The sequence below is a fragment of the Rhagoletis pomonella genome, unplaced genomic scaffold, assembly GCF_013731165.1.
Source record: "Rhagoletis pomonella isolate Grant_MI unplaced genomic scaffold, Rhpom_1.0 Rhpom_scaffold_00928, whole genome shotgun sequence".
Taxonomy (NCBI): domain Eukaryota; kingdom Metazoa; phylum Arthropoda; class Insecta; order Diptera; family Tephritidae; genus Rhagoletis; species Rhagoletis pomonella.
The window spans coordinates 10,314-32,218 of NW_023459482.1; the positions used below are offsets into that span (position 1 = coordinate 10,314).

Here is a 21,905-nt window from a genome sequence, read left to right on the forward strand (position 1 = left end):
TAAGATATTTGCCTTTTTTTTGCCTTTTTAAAGATATTTGCCTTTTCTATCTTTAAAATAGTGATGTAGCATTTACAATTTTTTTTTAGATTAAAAAATACATATATAGAGCGCAGGGACCTCTTGCCAAATTGGTGTTGGAATAATTCAAAACCGTTTTCTCAGCTAATGTAGGCTTGGAGATAATAAGGGGTGTGGATAAAATTGTAAAGGGCGAGGAAAACGCCCTTATTCCTGATAATATGAACATTTAAAACGTTCCATATTTAAATTGGGCTCCACTTGTATCAACTTACGTCGAGTGCACATTTAGTTCATTCATGGCTTTTCTTCGCGAAAATCGAATGAAAATGCTGCCAGAAAACTTCAAAGCGCATCTTGTGGTTCAATGTTACTACAACTAAAAAGATTAAAGTTTTATGAGTTAGAAACTCGAAAGGATAAAATAGTCAAAGATTCAAAGTACAAATTTTTCAAATAATGAAACTAGTTCATAGTTTTTTTATTGTTCTTCGTATTTTTTGTCTTTTTTTAGTGCCTTATTTTGCTTTTTTGCAATACCTAATGCCTTTTCCTGCCTTTTTCGCTATTTTGTTTGCCCTTCTTGTCCCTTTTGCAATACCTAGGGCCTTTTCCTGCATTTTTCGCTATTTTATTTTGCCTTTTCCAGCCTATTTCGTTATTTTATTTTGAGAACGAAGAATTCTATACTTGTATAAACTAATTTTTAAATGAATTAAATAAAAAAAACCTTTTAACATACAACGCTTTTGTAAATGGGCTAAAAATTATTAAATTATATTTCTTGCAGCCGCACTCAGAGTCGTTTAATGATTACTTAAGGTGTCCCTCAGTAACGATTTGAAAAAATTCCCTCCCAGAGTCAGTTAATGATTCGTTAACGGCATTTAATGAACATTAAAGTTAAGTAAACAAAAACCTTTACTTAACTTTTTAACGAATGATTTTAAATTTTTTGTTTGTTTTCAATAAATTTAAATTTCGATAACGTCGCTGGAACAGTGGCAATGGCCAAGTGAGCAGAGCACTTTCGTGCCATTCAAGAGATCCGAGTTCAATCCTCGGCAACGAATTTTTTTTTCAATACAATTTTTTTTTTAGATTTATTGCTTAAAAATTCATATTTTTTATTTTATTTAACGTTTGGAAACTTTTTTGATTCATCTTTTTTCTTTCACTTTCAGTTTCTAAAATTTTTAGTATTTCCTGTTTGTCATTTCGTTTTGTTTTTAGAAAACTTATTGCTAATCGTAAAAAATATAATAACACTATAAGCACATCTGTCAATTAGTTATTCGAAATACAGAAAAGGGCTTTCAAGATAGTTGCCGAAATATAAAGACTTTTGTCTCTCGAAAGACTGTGGTGAGTTGAATTAAATTAAAAAAAAAAATGTTTACTTTTTAAAGCAATAAAAGAAAATTAGATCAAAAAGCTAAAAAATTCAATACAGATAGTTTATAAAACTAAATAAGAAAAAAAAATAAATAAAAAAGGAAAAAGAAAATTTTCCTGCCCTAGGACTCGAACTCGGATCTCTCGAATGGCACGCTAGTGCTCTGCTCACTCAGCCATTGCGTCTGTTGAGCCGGTGCGCGCAAAATGATATAAATACTTATTTTTATATTTTGTTTTAAACTGAACGAAAAAAGTGAGTGATGCCACAAAAATGAAGGGCCGCAACTGGGGCCATACTTAAATTCTTCATTTCATAATTTTTAACTCTGAGAGGAAACATTAATTAACAGATTTAACGATCATTAGTTAAGTGCTCGTTAGAGCTAATTTAAGGAACGTTTCTGAGTGCGGCTGTTAATAATAATAATAATAGATTGGCGCTTACACATATGTTGGTGTTTGGCCGAGCCTATCCTCCGACTTGTGGCGTGCGCCTTGATGTTGTCACACAAAGCGGAGGGACCTACAGTTTTACGCCGACTCCGAACGGCGATTGTATTTTTATGACAAACTGTTTTTCATGGTAGAAATACACTCGGAGGTTTGCCATTACCTGCCGAGGGACGACCGCTGTTAAGAAAAAACTTTTTTGCGGCTGTTAGTCCCATAAAAATTGTTTTGATAACTAAAAGAATTGTTTTACGCTCGGATTTTTTCAATTTAAAGATGAAACCAAAGGCGATATCTCCGAGCCAATTGAAATGTATTTTGTCAATATATTTAGCTTTCCGTGCTAGTATTGCACCCTCATTAGAATTATACAAAATAGCATTAACAGTATTATAAAAAATTAGTCACATAATCACTACAATAATATTTATCAGCCATAGAGTACTTACAAAAGTATGTACTAAATTATGTATGTGTGTTTAACGCAAATTAAACTGCGGGCCCTTGGATTGTGCATCTTATCATACACACATATATGTATAAGTAAGTAAATATAATTGGCGGTATGTATACCCTGTCTATAAAAACAATTAATTCAAACTCATACACACAATGTTCTTTTTTATAAAAAAAAAAGAAAAAGCAAAAGACATACTTATGGGAGTAGCACGTAATAATAAGAAAACTTCCAGCATAATAAATTAAAAAAATTTAAATTGGAAACCGCAAAGATAGACAAATTCTATTATAACGAAAAGCGAGGGAATTATTGACTCAAATGTCAAAATTTATAAGTTCTATTCGTTGCAACAAGACGAGCAGGTATATATGAAGCGAGAGAAGCATCAAACATAAAAACCGAAAAATTAAACTAAACGCCAATCAAAGGCACATGGGCAGCAAAACAACAACAACAATAAGTGTGTATACTATCTCTGTCACTAACTAGAGCGTCAACCGTGATATATCAACATTAAGAATGCAAGCATGCGTATTCATACATACGTGTATGTATCATAGTTCGGCAATGCAAAACACCAACTATACAGCACAAAGAGAAAAGTAATCAGCTGTGCCGTTTTTAGCGGAATCTTTTTCTCTACGCCTAATACCTAAAAATTATGCTGTCTATGACAAATGTAACCTAATTAACACCGGATATTGGTAAGGAGTTTATTATAAATAGGGTTCAGATTTTCCGTATCCCTTTGTCGGTTTAATGTATTTTTACTAATCTTTATGTGAATCATCTCCGAAATATTAAGTTTGTTCCAATGCTTCTCCCTATCCAAAATTTTGACCTGTTCCCAATCAAAATCATGATCCGTATTAACTTTATGTATTGTAGTCATAGAGGTTGGATTTAACTTGTTTATGTCTCTTCGATGTTCATTAATGCGGGTCACTAACTTTCGCTTAGTTTGGCCAACGTAGTTACTATCACATTATTTGCAGTTTATCTTGTATACCACTCCTTGGGTCTGATCTTTCTCTAAAGGGTTTTTTAACTTTTTAACAAATTTATCATTAACTCTATTGTTAACTGAAAAAATTGTTTTGAAATTATATTTCTTATTGATCTTGTTCACTGTTTTTGAGAACCCTTCAATATACGGTAGCACCATTAAATTTTCCGTCCGGTTATTTTGATACTGTAGGTTTCTATCTAAATTATCACTATTGTTCTAATATAAACGTTTCCTAACGTAGAACTTGATAAACTTATGCGGGTAACGATTCGCTAGCAAGACCTTTTCAACAAATTTTAAATTTTTGCGGTGGTGCTTATGATCCGCCAACTTAATCGCTTTATCAACAAGCATAGAAACAACTCCCACTTTCTGGCTCAATTGATGTGACGAGTAAAAATCGATATAGCGGAACGAGGTAGTGGGTTTGTGGTACCAATTGAACAAAACAAAACAACAACAAAATTTCTTTCGATTGGTACCACAAACCCACTACCTCGTTCCGCTATATCGATTTTTCATTCGATTACCCTTGATATTAATTCAGGTCTATTACATGCGCCCCACGCTTTTCATTTTCAATCTCATAAATGGTTTATAATGACTTTTGCTAAAATTTCAAAATCAAAGGTTATCACAACAAATTCTATGGGACTGAGAAATATTATTTCCAAATTTTTAGCCCTATTTAAAACCTCGCTATAAGCAAAAATTAAATTGAAAAACGCTGAGTATGGAGGATTCTATACTTATATAAATTAAATCAAAAAAAAACTTTTTAATATACAACGCTTTTATAAATGGGCTAAAAATTATACAATATTTCTTAGTCCCATAAAAATTGTTTTGATAACAAGTGTAGGGACTAGCCCTTACACTGGCGCGGTAATACACTCAGGTGGCAACACTGAGCGAGATGAAGAAACGTCAATTCTTAAATTTTAACCGATACACGGCAGCTAACGTCACGCGAAAAATAGATACACAATTTGATTTGACTTTTTGGTTGCAACACGTTTGTATTGAGAGTATTGTATTTGAATAAATTTTACAATAAAGAATATATAGAATTGAGTTCTATAATTGGTTACCCCGCAAGAAACACAGAATGAGCGACGATGGTAATGACCGATTCGAAGACGCGGCTTCTCCAGTTCATGTGGCACGGCTCGCCCTTAAGCCGCCACCGTTTTGGAAGCCAAATCCCCGGCTGTGGTTCGCGCAGGTTGAGGCGCAGTTTGTACGTGCAGGAATCTCCACCGACGAGACCAAGTACTACACTGTAGTGGCAGAAATTGATTCAGCGGTGTTGGCACATGCTAGCGACATAATTACGTCACCGCCAGCTTCAGGGAAGTACGAGCTCCTGAAAGAGCGGTTGATTACGGAGTTTGGGGAGTCAAAAGAGAAACGCTTGAAACGATTATTTGAAGGGTGCAGATTGGGAGACAAAAAAGCCACAACTTTGCTGCGAGAAATGAAAGACTTGGCTGATCAACACATTGACAAGGAAGTTTTGAAATCGCTTTGGTTACAACGTTTACCAACTAATATCCAGCAAATTTTAGCAACGTTCGAAGGCAGCATCGAAGAACTGGCTATGAAAGCTGACACTATAATGGAAATTTCTGCAACAAATGTTGATGTTAATGTGGTCAAGGTACCGGATGACGGCATGCAAGCTGCTATCTCCGACTTGACGAACAGGCTAGATCGCCTCACACGCAATAATCAACGCAACTTCGTCCGCAACGACCGGAGCTACACGAATAACGTGTCTCATTCGCAACGACCTGTTAGTTCTCGGCAGGGCTCATCTACGCCGAAACAGGACACTCTTTGTTGGTATCACCGTACGTTTGGCGACAGCGCAACCAGGTGCCGCTCGCCTTGTACTTATCGTCAACAACGCGCGGAAAACTAGTTAGCCCTCCGTTTAAAGCGGCCACAACGGAGGCTAACACCAGCTCGTGCCGCCTTTACGTGCGAGATAAAAGTACATCATTAAGATTTTTAATCGACACCGGCGCCGAAGTGTCTGTAATGCCCAAGCACAGTGGCGACGATACGCAGATTACTACTACGAAGTTAGTAGCTGCTAACAATACTTTTATCAACACCTATGGTAAGAAACGCATCACTTTAGATTTAGGTTTACAGCAAACATTCTCTTGGGTTTTTATAATTGCTGACGTAGCATATCCGATATTGGGTGCCGATTTTTTACAATATTACAATATATTGGTAGATGTAAAAAGCAAGGCAATCATACACCGTACAACGAATTCGCAGACCGTCTGTCAGATAATGAAACTAACACGCAGCATTATCTCATTAAGAGACACCGACGCATTTCAACGCATTTTAGCACGTTTTCCTGACCTCACCAGCGATGCGGCTCAGCCCAAGAAAACCCAAACGGCAGTGCAACACTATATAGAGACAAGAGGTGCACCCGTCGTGCAGAAAGTACGTCGTCTTTCCCCAGAAAAATTGGAAATCGCAAAAACGGAGTTTGAGTACCTGTTAGACCGTGGAATTTGTCAGCGCTCGAAAAGTCAATGGGCCAGCCCGTTGCACATGGTGAGAAAGTCGAATGGTTCTTGGCGCCCATGTGGCGATTATCGACGTTTGAACGCTGTTACAATCCCAGATAGCTACCCTGTGCGCCGTATTCAGGACTTTGGTAGTGATTTACACGGTAAAACGATATTTTCCGTGATTGATTACAGAAAGGCTTATCACCAGATCCCGGTGCATCCGACAGACGTGCCGAAGACGGCTATACTCACCCCATTTGGGCTGTTTGAATTTAAATTCATGACGTTTGGCCTGAGAAACGCCGCGCAGACATTCCAACGCTTCATAGACGAAGCAGTCAGAGGACTGTCGTTTGTATTCCCGTATTTGGATGATGTGTTGGTGGCATCTTCTTCGCCCGAGGAACATGCGCAACACCTGGAGGTACTGTTCAAACGCTATCGTGAGAATGGCTTGATCATAAATGCGGAGAAGTGTCAGCTAGGTAAAGCAGAGGTGGAATTCCTAGGCCATCTCGTGTCGTCAAGCGGTGTCAAGCCTCTTCCTCACAAAGTAAAAGCTATTCTGGATTTAAAAAAACCGAAAGAAATCCACGAGCTTAGAAGTTTTTTAGGCGCGGTAAATTTTTATCGGCGATTTTTGCCGCATGCGGCTGCCACTGAGGCACCTCTTCATAAATTGATGGGGCCGTGTAAGAAGCGTGACAAGACCGTGATAAGCTAGACAACAGAAGCAGAAAACGCGTTTGAAAACTTAAAAAAACAATTGGCCGAAGCAACACTACTTGCTTTTCCGTTGAGAGGCGCCACCATTGCTGTAATGGCAGACGCATCGGATATCGCGGTAGGGGCTGTGCTCCAGCAACAAGTCGGTGACGAATGGTTACCTTTAGGGTTCTACTCACAGAAATTTACTCCGGCCGAACAACGATACAGCGCTTACGATCGCGAGTTACTCGCCATTTATAAAGCAGTCCGACACTTTCGCTACTTTTTAGAGGGAACGAATTTTATAATTTTCACCGATCATAAACCGCTTATACACGCTTTTGACCAAAAATGGGAAAAGCTGTCACCACGACAAACGCGACAGCTGAATTTCATAAGTCAGTTTTCGTCGGACATCAGGCACATTAAAGGGACTGATAACATCGTAGCCGATATGCTCTCCCGGATAGAAACGTTCGCTATTCCATCACCAATCGACCTGCAGCATCTGCGCGACGAACAAAATAAAAGCAGCGAGTTACAAGAGCTGCTAAAAGGCGAGTCTACTGCCTTGCACCTGGTACGTTGTCGTCATCCAGATACAGACATTGATATAATTTGTGATGATTCAACTGGAACATACCGCCCCTATATTCCCGTGAGCCTGCGACAGGTGGTGTTCAGCGCCAATCACGGGTTAGCACACCCGGGGGCACGCGCAACCATTAAGTTAGTTTCCAAGAGTTTTGTGTGGAAGAAGATGAGCAGCGATTTACGGGCACGAGTGCGTAGCTGCTCAGCATGCCAGCGTTGCAAGGTTGCACGACATACAAAAGGAGAACTGCAAACATTTACGGTCCCTGCCAAGCGATTCGAACACATTAATGTGGATATTGTTGGACCTTTTACGCCTTCTAGGGGGTATACGTATTGCCTAACGTGTGTAGACAGATTCTCTAGATGGATAGAGGTTATCTCGTTGGAGAACATGACAGCTGAAACTGTCGCCAGAGAGCTACTCAATGGCTGGGTAAGCCGTTTTGGTACACCGAGGTACATCACCACGGATCAGGGCCGGCAGTTTGAAAGTGCCTTGTTCCAACAACTAGCGAAACTGCTGGGAGTGAAGCACGTACATACTACCAGCTACCATCCACAAGCAAATGGCCTGGTGGAAAGATGGCATCGGGTTCTGAAGGGCGCGCTCAGGTGCCATTCGGCCGACGCCAACTGGGTGGACGCATTACCGATTGTTCTACTGGGTTTGCGAACGGCTGTGAAGGAGGAGTTGGGCGCATCTGTCGCGGAAATGCTTTATGGCCAGACGATCCGACTTCCCAGTGGCTTTTTGGATGCCACAGAGAATACGGCCGCGGATGAGCAGAGTTTTTTGAGGGAACTACGACAACATTTCGAGAACATGAACCCGATGCAAACTTCACAGCACGGAAGGCCTGCAGTTTACGTGCCCAAGGACTTGCGTTTTTGTAGTCAGGTATTTCTACGGGACGACACCATCCATAAACCGTTGAAGGCTCCTTACGACGGACCATATCTTGTGGTACACAGGCATCCGAAGACGTACACTATAGCAGCAAGTTACAGTATCTATTGATCGACTCAAACCGGCGTATTTTCCTAAAGATGAGTTGGCAGCTATAAATAGATCTGGAACATGGAAAGAACTACCTTTTCTTGGCGCTTCTTCTTGAAAGGGGGTGGTGTAGGGACTAGCCCTTATACTGGCGCGGTAATACACTCAGGTGGCAACACTGAGCGAGATGAAGAAACGTCAATTTTTTAAATTTTAACCGATACACGGCAGCTAACGTCACGCGAAAAATAGATACACAATTTGATTTGACATTTTGGTTGCAACACGTTTGTATTGAGAGTATTGTATTTGAATAAATTTTACAATAAAGAATATATAGAATTGAGTTCTATACAAGTATCAACAAGTATATTAAGGTTTCTTATGAAATAGATTGTACTTTTCCATTTCGGCATAACACATAACATTAATTCATTTTCACCTCTTCCAAATGTAGGATCACTGGTCTACCACTAAATGAACACAATTTGCCTATGATGCTACCAAATGGTCAAATCTTTGGACAATTGGTAAATATGAATTTACATAAATACACCATTTTAACTTATTGTTCATTTTAGGCAGTACCGGAAATAACCAAAGAAGATGGTGGCGTTATTTGTCCAATAACAAATACAATGTTTTCACATCCAAAAATTGAGAAAGTTTTCGTAATGTAAAATATCAATCGATAATTTATTGTAATAGTTATAAATGAAACTAAGTACTCACGTATAAAAATTCATTTTGGGAATAGTTCACATTGTAACCAGTGCGCGGACTTCGAAAAAAATATTATTGGCAGATTTTACATGCAAAAAATGGTAGAAGTGGGTAGAGTTTTGAAAGAAACAATATCAGATAGTTTTTACTCAAATAGGATAAAACATGGCGAATTTATAAAAGATGGCGTTACCAGATCAGCTGGATTTACGCCTTCATGAACCTTAATGTCAAAATGATATATGTATGTATTTGTTGTTGTTACTCGCATTGTACGTAAATTTATTTTCGTGTAATTTTTGTTCACTTTCACTTGCGTTAACTGCTTTCATTTGATATGAATTCGCCTTGGGATGAATTGTATTTTTATATAAAGCCCAAGAATTAAATTCATGTGAATAAAATATTCAACAAAAACTTAAATTGGGCTCTAATCACGGCATCCGTTATCGAGTGGAACTCGATTCGAATCGAATTAATTAAAATTATAGCTTTTTATCCTACTTAATTTGAATTGAAAAAGAGAACACACACTAGTTCGATCATGGATGCCCTGATTCGGGCTCTATATTAATTTAATAAGACGGAGACTCAAACAATTATTCTTCGACAAAGTTAACTTTTAATTTTTATTCAAGGTGCGTTCGATGTCAAAATATGTATGTTCATTTAAATCTGTTTGCTTTTTTTCGGCAAAATATTGGTATATTTTTAGCCTTTGTTGGTAAAAATGGTAGAAAATATAACTTAGCTCAAAGTCTGCAAATCTAGCAATAAAGTGGTAAAGTCCGTGCACTGACTGTACTTATATAATGAACTATCTAACAGAGAAGAAACTTTGAAAATTTCTACCTGATTGGAATGATACCTATAATTACAAAAGAATTCTTATGGCATAAGCACATATGACTAAAAAAGGAGTACCCAACATTGTTTACCACACTGTAAGCCACACTACTAGAAGGGATAGAGGCCTCTTCTCTCTCACAGGGACTCAAACGGGGGTCGTCACTCGTCAGAAACTTTTAGAGACAAATCGAACAAACCTAAAAAAATAAAACAGGGGGTTCCACAGGGTGTCCTTTCCCCATTATTGTTAACCTTTTACATTCCAAAGCTCCCTCAACCACCAGAGGGTGCCTCGATAGTCCCTTATGCTGTCGATTGTTCGATCATGGCGTCCGGGAATGGAATTGATGACTTGTCCTCGAAAGTAAGCGGTTATCTCGCCGAGCTTTCTCGCTTCTTCACTGTACGGAGCTTAACCCTCACCCCTACAAAATCCTCAGCACACTTTTTACCACATGGACGGTCAAACTACAACTGGGAATTCTCGTCGATGATACACCAATTCCGACGGTGAACAACCCGAAGATACTCGCAGTAACCTTCGATAGTCTGCTCTCCTTCTCGGCGCATACCACAGAGTACAAAGCCGCAAGAAGGTCATCAAGTGGCTAGCCGGCAGCACCTGTGGCAAAGACACGTTCATTCCCACGACAGCTGGTTCTACGTACCGGTATGACTCGGAATTTACCCGACCAAGGGCTGTTGTTCCGGCGATCTACGAAATCCTCTCGCCTACGAAATCCTCTGCTATCTTGTTCACCACCTGGACGAAGGGGGTCAGGCTACCGCTGGGAATTCAAGTCGATGATACATCAATTCCCACGGTGAATAACCCCAAAATACTCGGAGTAACATTCGACAGCCTGCTCTCCTCTGCGCACGCAACCGAATTGTCAACAAAGTACAGAGCCGCAACAAAGTCTTCAAGTCGCTAGCCGGCAGTACCTGGGGCAAAGACAAAGAAACATTGCTGCAACATACAAGGCAATAGGCCGGCGGGTTTTAAACTACGCAGTACCAGTGTGGTCGCCGGGGACTGGTAGGACGCTGTGGATGAAGCTACAGATAGCACAGAACACCACACTCAGGACAGCGACCGGATGCCTCCTGATGTTACCCGAACACCACCTCCATGAATTAGGGAGCATAACATAATACTCTGCAAGCAGTTTCTGGTTGGGAGCCACAGATGCGGCCACCTAAACAGACAGCTGCTTGCAGAGGAGCCCTCGCCTAGACACGTCAGGAGGCATCTATATGAACTGGCGGACGAAGTCCAGAGGTTCATTAAGCAGCCTTTGGACCCGTCAGCATACCTGTGAACGGTATTCACAGGGACTCAGTCTCGAGTTATGTAGACTCTAGACCTGTGAATGCCGTTCTAGGCACACAAACACGGGACATTGACGCGACGGAGCTCTATCTGCCTCGGGAGACAAGAACAACAATAGCCCAACTTCGCTCTGGCTACTGCAGCAGGCTGAACTCTTACCTGAGTAGGCTAAATGCGGATGTGCCGAATGAATGTCCGGCATGCGGAGAGACCCCTCACGACTCGAAACATCTCTTTGCATGCCCGGAAAACCCTACAACCCAACGGCTGCCGTTAGTGGAACTCGACGACAACGACTGAGATGCCAACAACAACAGAGTTGAAATGGACTTTGAACAACACGCTTCTTCGGACCCGGAGCGATGCGCGAGCTATTTTAGCCGGCAGTTCATCCTGCATCCTCCAGTGGATAAATCCAAACGTGACCACAAGGCTGCACAAACTACCAAAACCAAGTGCGCCTCTTGTTTTCACCAGCGGTGAGGTAAGGGTAGCCATCGAGAAGGCGAAAGCCCCCAAAGCCATTGGACCCGACGGAATATGCATGCTGATGCTGAAAAATTTGGACCCTACGGGAGTAGCGTACCTAGCGGAGGTCCTTAGCTTGTGGTCCCACTGCTCAAACCGCGGAAACCAGCCAACAAAGGAGAGTCTTATCGTCCGATAACCCTCCTTTTCCCGTTTCCCGTATTTTACAAACCACCTGACCCCAGCGAACATCGGCATGGGTTCCGTAAAGTGCACAGTACAACAACAGCACTTAATGCCTTAAATACCCAGATAACTCGTGGTCTAAACCGAAAGCGCCCCTGTGAGAGAACCAATATAATGGCGCTCGACCTGTCTAATACTGTCTGCTATTCAACGCTACTAGAAGACATAGAGGCCTCCTCTCTCCCACAGGGAGAGTGGTCGTAAATCGTCAGTAACTTTTAGAGACAAATCGAACACACCGCGGAGAATAAAACAGGGGGTTCCACAGGGTGGTCTTTCCCCATTACTGTTTAGCTTTTACATTTCAAAGCTCCCTCAACCAGGGGAGTCTCGATTGTCTCTTATGATGGCGATTGCTCGATCATGGCGTCCGGGAATGGAGTTGATGACTTGTGCCCGAAAGTAAACGATTATCTCGCCGAGATTTCTCGCTTCACTGCACAGAGCCTAACCCTCTCCCCTACAAAATCCTCAGTCACACTTTTTACCGTCTGGACGAAGGAGGTCAGACTCCAACAGCGAATTCACGTCGATGATACACCAATTCCGACGGTTAACAACCCGAATATACTGGAAGTAACATTTGGTAGTCTGCTCTCCTTCTCGGCGCATACAAGCTCAATTGTCAACAAAGTACAAAGCCGCAACAAGGTCCTCAAGTCGCTAGCCGGCAGCACCTGGGGCAAAGACAAAAAAACATTTCTGGCAACGTACAAGGCAATGGGCCGGCCGGTTCTGAACTACGCTGCGCCTGTGTGGTCACCGGGGACTAGTAGGACGCAGTGGATGAAGCTGCAGACTTGCCAAAACACGGCACTTAGGACAGCGACAGGATGCCTCTTAATGTCGCCGCAACACCACCTGCACGAGGAGGCCCAAATGCTCCCAGTTAAGGAGCATAACATAGTGCTCTGCAGGCAGTTGCTGGTTGGGAGCCACAGATGTGTCCATCCCAACAGGCAACTCCTTGCAGAAGAGCCTTCGCCCAGGCGCGTCAGGAGGCATCTTTACAAACTGACGGACGAAGTCTCCAGAGGTTCATCAATCAACCTCTGGACTAGTGATGGCACGATTAATCGAATAACCGATTATAATTGGTTATTTGCATTCGGTTAACGATTTAATTGTATCGAAATTTTCCTTTCGATTAGTCGAGCGATTAACCGATTAATTTTGAAAATAATCGAAAAGAAATCATCAAAAACTGGCTACTTTACTCACACAATAATGAATCAAAATTCCGTAACAAAATTGGCATTCTTACCACTCAAAAATATTAGGAACAATAAAAGTGTCCATTCTACCGGGTACATACATATACATGCATACTTTTACTAGTTGGGAGATTTTTTATATTCTCATATTCTGCAAATTTTTTAAACGATATTTTTGCAAAAAGCGCAACACAAGTTTAACCTAACAACTAAACAAATAAAACAACTAAAAAACACAACGCAGGTATCCACATATTTTCATTTTATTTTCCAAATGCGGTGTTTCGCAATTGCTTCCACACGCTTTTTTATATGGAAGAAAATAAGCATCACCGTAGAAAAAATTGCCAAAAATCAACGGTAAGTGATACTTCAATTTTGCAGCGGCAGCAATGGGCTTACGCATACTGAGAATCTTTCTAAGGAATCAAATAAAAAAGCTCGAATTTTTTGAATAACAAAAATAATTCTTGTGATGCGCTTATAATTTTGACACGGGGTGTATAAGGGATGGTATACTACTTTACTTCTTTTTATTTATTGTTTCCCTTAGTTTTTAGTTTTCTTGATTGTTTGCGCACTGAATTCATGGTCAATTTTTTTAACTTAGTAAATGGTTTTTATTATTTTCGATTTTAATCGGTTAATTTCTTACGATTAACTGGAATTATTAATCGAATTCTTTCGATTAATCAATTAACCGATCAATCGATTATTAAAGTTTTTTTGCCATCACTACTCTGGACCCGGCAGCTTATCGACATACCTTGAACGACATTCACAGAGAGGCAGTCTCGAGTTATGTAGACTCCCGACCTGTGAATGCCGTTCTGGCTACACAACCACCAGACGTGGATGATACAAAACTTCGTCTGCCTCGGCAGACTCGGACCACAATAGCCCAACTGCGGTCTGGTTACTGCAGCAGGTTGAACTCATACCTGAGCAGATTAACCGAAGATATTCCAAACGAATGTCCGGCATGCGGAGAGTCGCTCCATGACTCACAGCATCTCTTCGTATGCCCCCTTAACCCCACCACGCTAACTCCCCTTTCCAAATGGACAGACCCCGTCGAGGCTGCACGCTTCCTAGGGCTGCCGTTAGTGGAGCTTGACGACAACGTTTAAGGAACTAACCGATCTGGGCGGCGTCGTTGTAGCCGCTACAACAACAACAACATTATTTACCACGCCGAATCATGATATTCGTTTTACATTTCCGGCTTGAAATTTAGTCTTATAAAATCTCGTATTTGTGGTCCATCTTTTGATAATCGGTTGTTGTCATTGTCCAGGCTTTTGCGCCATATACCAGCACGGGCATGATATAGAGTGTGGTTTTCGTACGTCGACAGATCACTTTACTCCTGAATTGCCTACTCAGTCGCAGGTAGCACTGCTTGGCAAGAGTGATTCTGCGTTGGATTTCCATGCTGACATTATTACCGTTGTTAATGCTGGTTCCCAAGTAAGCGAAATTCTTTACTTTCTCAAAAGTATAACTGCCAACAGTGACGTTGGTTTTTTTTTTTGTGTATGGGGTGACGCCCCACAGTGCTGTGTCTCCATATAAAAAGTGGGCAAAAATATAATAATGGACGGATTTGAGTAAAAATTCGTTTCTTGGTGGATTAGAGTACGGAGATTTCAAAAATCATTTTTTTTTTTTACCTAGCTCTTACATTTTTCATGGAAACTGAGATTGAAACTGCAAAATTTGATATTCAGAAGTAGTTCCAATACTGAGTAGTTATTTTATTATTTACACAGGGCGTTTTCCTAATAATATTAAAGACTTCAAGGCTTCATTCTATGGCTTAATTCATGGCAAAAAAGATTCCCTATATCTCTCTTACGCAAACCCTCTAGGAATGGCAGCTACTTTCATTTTGGTCCTTTTTGACTACAAAATGTTTTTTTTAATTGATTATATCTTTTGGTGTGGATGTCACACGCTTAAAAAATTTGATTCATTCAAGACGACATTAAATACTCAAAAGACAAATATAATTTTGTTTTCCTTTTTATTAGTTACTTCGCACGAACAAGAGTTGTTGCAAAATACTGAATCAAAAATTATTTGTTTTATCTAACATGAATTTTGTGGTGTATTCATACATGAATTTCGGGTTGATATCATACTAGTCAGAAAAAGTGTAATCTATACTAGAAATCATACTAATCAGAAAAATCCCGTCCCATAGTATACCAACTGGAATGAATGTCAAATTCGTGGATTAGTATGACAAGTGGTAGGATCTTGACGTGCATACTGACTAGTATGTTCTGGCGCATAGACTGAGTAGTATGTCAACTGCTATGATTCTGATGTATATAATGACTAGTATGCCAACAGGTACGATCATGACGTATATACGAACTAGTATCTTAAATGGTATGATATTGATGTATATATTGACTAGTATGTCAACTGATATATTGCTGATGCAGAGGCTGACTAGTATGCCAACTGGTATAGTGCTGATGCAGAAGAGGACAATTGCCATCTCGTAGGACATCGCCGTTTTAAAAATACCAGTTGCTTATATGGAAAAATTACAGAACTCGAACTAGTTGAGGCCGTGTGGCTGACTAGTATTTGATTAGTATAAAACTAATTGAGTTGACTGAAGGGTACTTATTACTTTTAAGTTTCTTCAGCATCGACTAAATACTCTTCCAGCTCGTCCATTGTATAAACTGCATTTTTGTTTGGGATAGCACTCCTTTTAAAAAACTACTTCAGGATCTGATGATATTGTTAAGTATGACATCAAGTCTCTGTTTGTATGCTCCCGAGCAGTTTTACGTGTATGATCATATCGTACGATACGTATATGTTTATGTAAAGCTTCCAGAGCTTCCTCTGAAAAATTGCCTGTGGGAATAAATTCGTAGTAGTAAAAAATGCCGAATAGCGACAAATCGATTTTCTTACCAATTGGTAGATCGAAATACTCAATAACCTCACACCCATGCATCAATATTTTATGCACGCTGCTAGGCATGTAGTACCATTCGTATTCAGTCAAATACATTGTTCTTGTCCTTATAAGGAGCTCTCTAAACGCGTCGATATTAATACGCATTCCACACGATATTAATCGCAGTATTATTGAAAAATTTTGAATTAGCTCTTTATTAATGCCGGTAATTTCTGATGCTACTTCTGCATTTGAAAAAAATTTGCGAGCTGTGTTGCCATCATTAGTTGTTCCAAATCCAGTCTTTACTTGGTCCACTATTAAGCCTAATCTTGTCCTAAACTCATTTTGAATCCTAACTTTATTCGCAGAAAAGGCGTCTTTGTTTTCTTTGCGAACTTGCCAGCATTTAAATGTTAAACGGTATGCGATGTGGAGTAAACACTCAAAACATCTAATCCAAGCATGCAGTGTAGACAACCCATACTTGTAATGATTAGCGATTGGTACTTTTGTAAAATTAGTAACATTCATTTCGATCGGTTTGGCATGGCAAATAAAACAGTTACTGGAAGCATTAGTGCCAGTCAAAATATTGGCAAAAGATCCATCAATCATGGTGCAATGCATTTGATAAGAAACTTGAATCCCTTTTCCGTTTCGTATTACAACATCATCTTCTAAGTTCTCAATTTTTCTCGACATATTATATTCGAATAGAACTAGTTCGCGATTTTCCTTCTTGAAACTAAACTTAATTGGACGACAATAAAAAGACGATGAGCATTTGTTATTGCTCCATATATTTTTGTTGGATGACAAATCAATTAACCTGGAAAAAATATTTTTTTTTTAATAACTTATATTGGCTTGTCGAAAAGATATAAGACCGTCATATCGCAAAATAGCTAATAGAGTAAATTAATTAATTCAGACAAGCCTTTTGCAAAATAATACTGTAAAAAGTTGTCAATGTAAATTAAAATGCCATTTACTGATCTAAACTCGAATTTATTTTTAAAGGCTATTGAATGTTTTTGGAAGACATATTAGATACTTTTTTGTTACCTCAGAGGGACTAGCGCAATGATGAACATAAACTCATCCGTTAATTTGTCGTCACCAAAATTTTGCTTATAGCGGCTATGCCCCGAACTTCCATCCATGCCCCATTTGCAAACCAAAGAAGCTTTGGTTATGTCACCATTATCTGGGCTTAGTTCTAAAATACTTTGCGTTGTTTTCAGCAATAATGATTTCAGATCAACTTCGGCTGAATATTCAGTCGATTTAATCGTTGGCAGCAAAGTTTGTTTTTTTGTTTGCAATGCGTTTAAGCTCGGTATACAATCTTTATGCAACCGGTTTATTTTTGCACGTAAACTATTATATTTACGATCTGATAAGTTCAGATCTATGTATAGTGCGAGTGAACCAGATATGGGCAAACCTTCGGTACTACTTTCAAAACATTCAACTTTGCTTGCTTTTTTCATTTTTTTTCAGAGCATACTCGAGCTCTTCGATGGAATAGTTTTTCAATAAATGCTCTACCCTTCGATTTTTTGTTCTCCGTGAAGCTTCGCAAAATTCTTCTTTAGAAGGTCTTCCCCGTTCAGCACATTTATCCTTATTTCCATTGGAATCCGGAAGGGAAAGGAATATCCAATTTAGCCATTTAGAATATGTTTTTTCAAAAGCGCTTCTTTTGCGGCCACTATAATTCCACTTATTTTTCATCTCACTATTAAAAAGTTTTATTTTTTGATTCAAAAGTGCTTTGTCGCATTTAGCGTGTATTAACTTGTCTTCAAAAAATGCAGATAATGCAGACACTCTATCTGATGGACGAGTAGAAATCCAGATATCAGCTAAAATTGAGTTTTTTATAATTGAATTCATATTAATATTAGTTTTTTCACTATTTTACGCTTCACTACACAGCACAGAACACTACCGCGTGTGTCTACAGTAATAAACTTTACTATTTTGAAAGAATGTTTTGGCATTTAAGTAATGGAAAATACTGTAATCAGTGAAGTTTTTTTTTTTGCAAAAGTTTATTTTATAACCTTAAAAAAAACGATTTTCTTCGAAAAGCGCAATGAGTCTGCAGACTTTTTTTTATTTCAAAGAAAAATGCCCCTTCTTTCAAATAAAAGAATAAAAAAAAACATACTTTTACTTATTTTTTTTTTATCCCTTTGTAAACTTAGGAATTTTTTAAATTTTCTGCAACAAATTTTAGGGTGTAGCAAATAGGCCATTCCAGCCAGGAAACTCAATATTTTTTAAAAAGCTCTATAGAGTGGTTTCCTTACAGATTTTCTAATTAGAAAAGTTGTGTCTTGAGATAAAGTATGATAAATTGTATTTTTAGCAATTTTTTTTTTAAAGACTCCAGCTAAAAGCATTTTCATAAAAGAAAAAATATATAAAAAACACACAATTTTAAGAGGTTTTTGTGAGAACCTTATGAGATAAAAACAAAAACTAAGTCCAGATCCTTAATCTAGGATAAATTTCCTTTCCAACGATACCAAACACGTTGACATACGTGACAACAATTTTTTTGATCTTTGCCCGCTCATACAGCACTGTGCGCCCGTGATGAAGGAAACTCATGATTGCTACTATACCGGCATAGTAGCATGCTCGACTTGCAGCCTCATGGCTGAACCTACGTACTGAAACCTATCCACAAACCACTCTCCCCCTGAGATTGCCATTCAAGGTTCTACTTCACGGGGTTGGGTGGCCGAAAGGCTCCTTACGTATTTAGATGCTCAGCTCGTCTTAAGTCTACATGGATTCGTGTGTAATGAGCGCATATTTTCTACCAGTTTTCGCTTGATGCTAACATTTTGTCTAGTATGCCGTTGTCCTGTAGTATGTATCGTGTCTCAGGGGCGTTGCGGGGGCACGAAAACATTATGTGTTCCGCATTTTCTCTTATTCCTATGAAACTCGAACAGTACGGGGAGTCGTTGTGCCCACATGTATTCATGTACTCACGATAAAGACCGTGGCCCGAGAGGAACTTGGTTAGATGAAAACTACATTCCCCGTGAGACCTATTAAGCCATTTTTCAACATCAGGAATGAGCTTGTGGGTCCACCTCCCTTTTTCTGAGTCCCCATCGTTTCTGTCAGATTACCATAGAGCGACACCTTTCTTCTCTAGCTATTGTCTTTCGCGTTAGACCATCGCTGCTCGCAGACAGGCGATTATATAGTGTTTTCATCTCTTGTGCGGGAATGTTTACTGGGACCATTCCAGCGATTACAAAGAATGCTTCGTCAGAAATTGTGCGGAATCGACAAACAACTCTCAGTGCACTTAAGCGGTACATGGTTGTTAGTTTCTGTGCGTAGCATTTTACCTTCATTACTTCGGTACAATTCGGAGCAGCATAAAGTAAAACTGAGCTGACCACCCTACTCTAAAGAAATCTACTATTTTTAAGGCCTCCATTAATAATAATAATAGATTGGCGCTTACACATATGTTAGTGTTTGGCCGAGCTTCTCCTCCGATTTGTGCTGTGCACCTTGATGTTGTCACACAAAGCGAAGGGACCTACAGTTTTACGCCGACTCGGAACGGCGATTGTATTTTTATGAGAAGCTGTTTTTCATGACAGAAATACACTCGGAGGTTTGCCACTGCCTGCCGAGGGACGACCGCTGTTAAGAAAAAACCTTTTTTCTATATTTTTTGCGATGTTGCTTTGACCAGGGATTGAACCCAGGCGTAGCGGAGTGGAAGCGCGCACTGCTTACCACTACACCACAGCGGCCGACTAAGGCCACCATTATTAGGCATAATTATTGACAGATATGCTTGAACATTCGAAGCCTTTTAGAAGCATACTCGAGGTGGTACCTGAAGTTTAGTCGACCATCAATCATAAAGCCCAGGTATTTAAATGCAGGCTTGAAAGTGATGGATTCAGACCCCACGCTTAATCTCATCGTTTCTTCGGCTTTCCTGCTACTTATTAGAACTGGCTCTGTTTTGTGGTCCGCGAGGCTTAAATTTCTAGAAGTTAGCCTCTCGTTTATACTCCCTATAGTCTCCTACCATTCCTCTCGATCTCCTGGATATGTTTCGCTACAGCAAATACTGCGAATCCAATTATCTTTGTACGAGGGGCATATCGATACGCAGTATGCCGTCATACATTAGATTCCAAAGCAGAGGTCCAAGAACAGATCCCTGAGGGATCCCCGCCGTGACTGTATTCTTCATAGCCTCTATCACTCCAGTGCCCTAGCTTGCGGTCTGATAGATTGCTCCTAATTATTCTTACGATATATGTTGGAGCCTCCATTTTAAAGAGCGTTTCCATTATACGCTGCCAGCTCGCGGTATTAAAGGCGTTCCTTGCGTCCAGCGTTATTACCGCGCAACACTCTTTTTTCCCTCCGCGCCACCTTTTGCCTTCGGTGGCCTCTTTGGCAATATCCACCACAGGTTTCATTGCGTCTATGGTCGACCGGGATTTTCTGAAGACAAACTAGTCTTCTCAAGAACTTTCCCTAGTGTGTCCAGTAGGCGTATAGGACGGTAATAGAGGTGACAAACTATCGATGGTACTATCGATAGTTTTATTTTTTGCCCCTATCGATGAGTAGTGATAGTTTTTGTCAAAAAAGGTTAAACTATCGATGGTACTAGTTGACTATCGATAGTTTAAAACCTCTAGCACAGCCGATTTTATTTATAATGTCTCCATGTAGCTGCGCGTCAGTTAAGCGTTTAAGTTTGTCAATATTTTATTATAAGTGATATATTCATTGTGATTCCTCCTTTAATGGCATTTAATTGAAAAGCTCCCTTTATATTTAAACGTTGCTTCAAACCATAAGGATATGTCTGAAGTTAGGCATTTCTATTATCGGTGCTTGAAGTTTGTATGTTTCTTGGCTGTAAACAAATAAAAAAAAAATATATTACGAAATTTAAACAAAATATATCATATTTGAATATTTATAACAAGCAACAGTGATTCTGTTGCGGCAAATGAAAAAGCTGTTTTTGGTAGACTTTTCCAGCTCCAGATTATGAGAAAAACGAGGTCAAAGTGTCAAAAAATCGCATTTTTTGCAATATGTTAGAAGGTCTAGCACAAAAAACAAAATGTGCTAGAACCTTTAACTGGGGCTTAAATTAAAAAAAGTCATTTACTGAACAACATTATATACAAATACTGGAATAAATACTGTGCTATTAAAGAAAATAAATAGATTTTGCCAAAATCAGTTTTTGCTGTTAAATAAATAACTATAAGTGACCTTAGGGTTAAGGTTCAGGGATGGTATTTTAACCGATACTAGTCAAAAGTTCAATCCTTAATTTCAGCCCAAGTGGAAGGCTCCATCCCCTTTTGTTTAATTGCGGTGGGTACTCAAACTTCGCACAAAATCAGGTTTTGCTGTTAAATAAATGACTACAAATGACCACCAGGTCAAGGTGTAGGGATGGTATTTTCAGGGATAGTAGTCGAGACTTCTAGGTTTAAAATAAGCCTAATACCGCCTTTTGTTTCTTTGCTAGAGCTTCTAAAATATTGCCCCAAAAACGCGTTTTTTGACATTTCTACCTCGTTTTTCACAAAATCGGGAGCTGACGGAAACCTTATGCTCATAGATTCGTAATCAGCACTGACAAGTCAATCAAAAACAGCTGTAACATTTGCCGCAACAAAATTTTTTCCATTTTTGTTGCCATCATAAGAAGAAGCTTTCTCTACTAGGCTCATAATTTTATTTTTAATTGTAAGCTTCAGTAGTAGATATGTAAATAAATAAATAAAATTCGATAATAAAATGCTTTACTTAGACAGAAATATACATGTTAAAGCGAAATTTAAACATAAAGTGAATTTTAAAGTTAAAAGTTACTTAAGAAAACGGCCCTACATGTGTTTAATATTTTCAACATTTGTTTTTTTTTTTTTTTT

The 21,905-nt window shown here is 39.4% G+C and overlaps 1 protein-coding gene across 2 annotated transcripts in view; it reads left to right on the forward strand.

The window, feature by feature from the left end:
- Positions 1 to 8,637: 8,637 nt before the first annotated feature.
- LOC118751719 (E3 ubiquitin-protein transferase MAEA-like) overlaps positions 8,638 to 21,905 on the forward strand; it is a gene marked incomplete at its 5' end in the record, with an annotated part of 23,715 nt that continues 10,447 nt past the window's right edge. The window contains 3 exon segments of one of the 2 annotated variants that reach the window (XM_036486531.1): positions 8,638 to 8,710; positions 8,762 to 8,856; positions 8,938 to 9,707. In XM_036486531.1, coding sequence (XP_036342424.1) covers positions 8,638 to 8,710; positions 8,762 to 8,856; positions 8,938 to 9,124 — 355 coding nt within the window. 2 annotated transcript variants of the gene reach the window in all.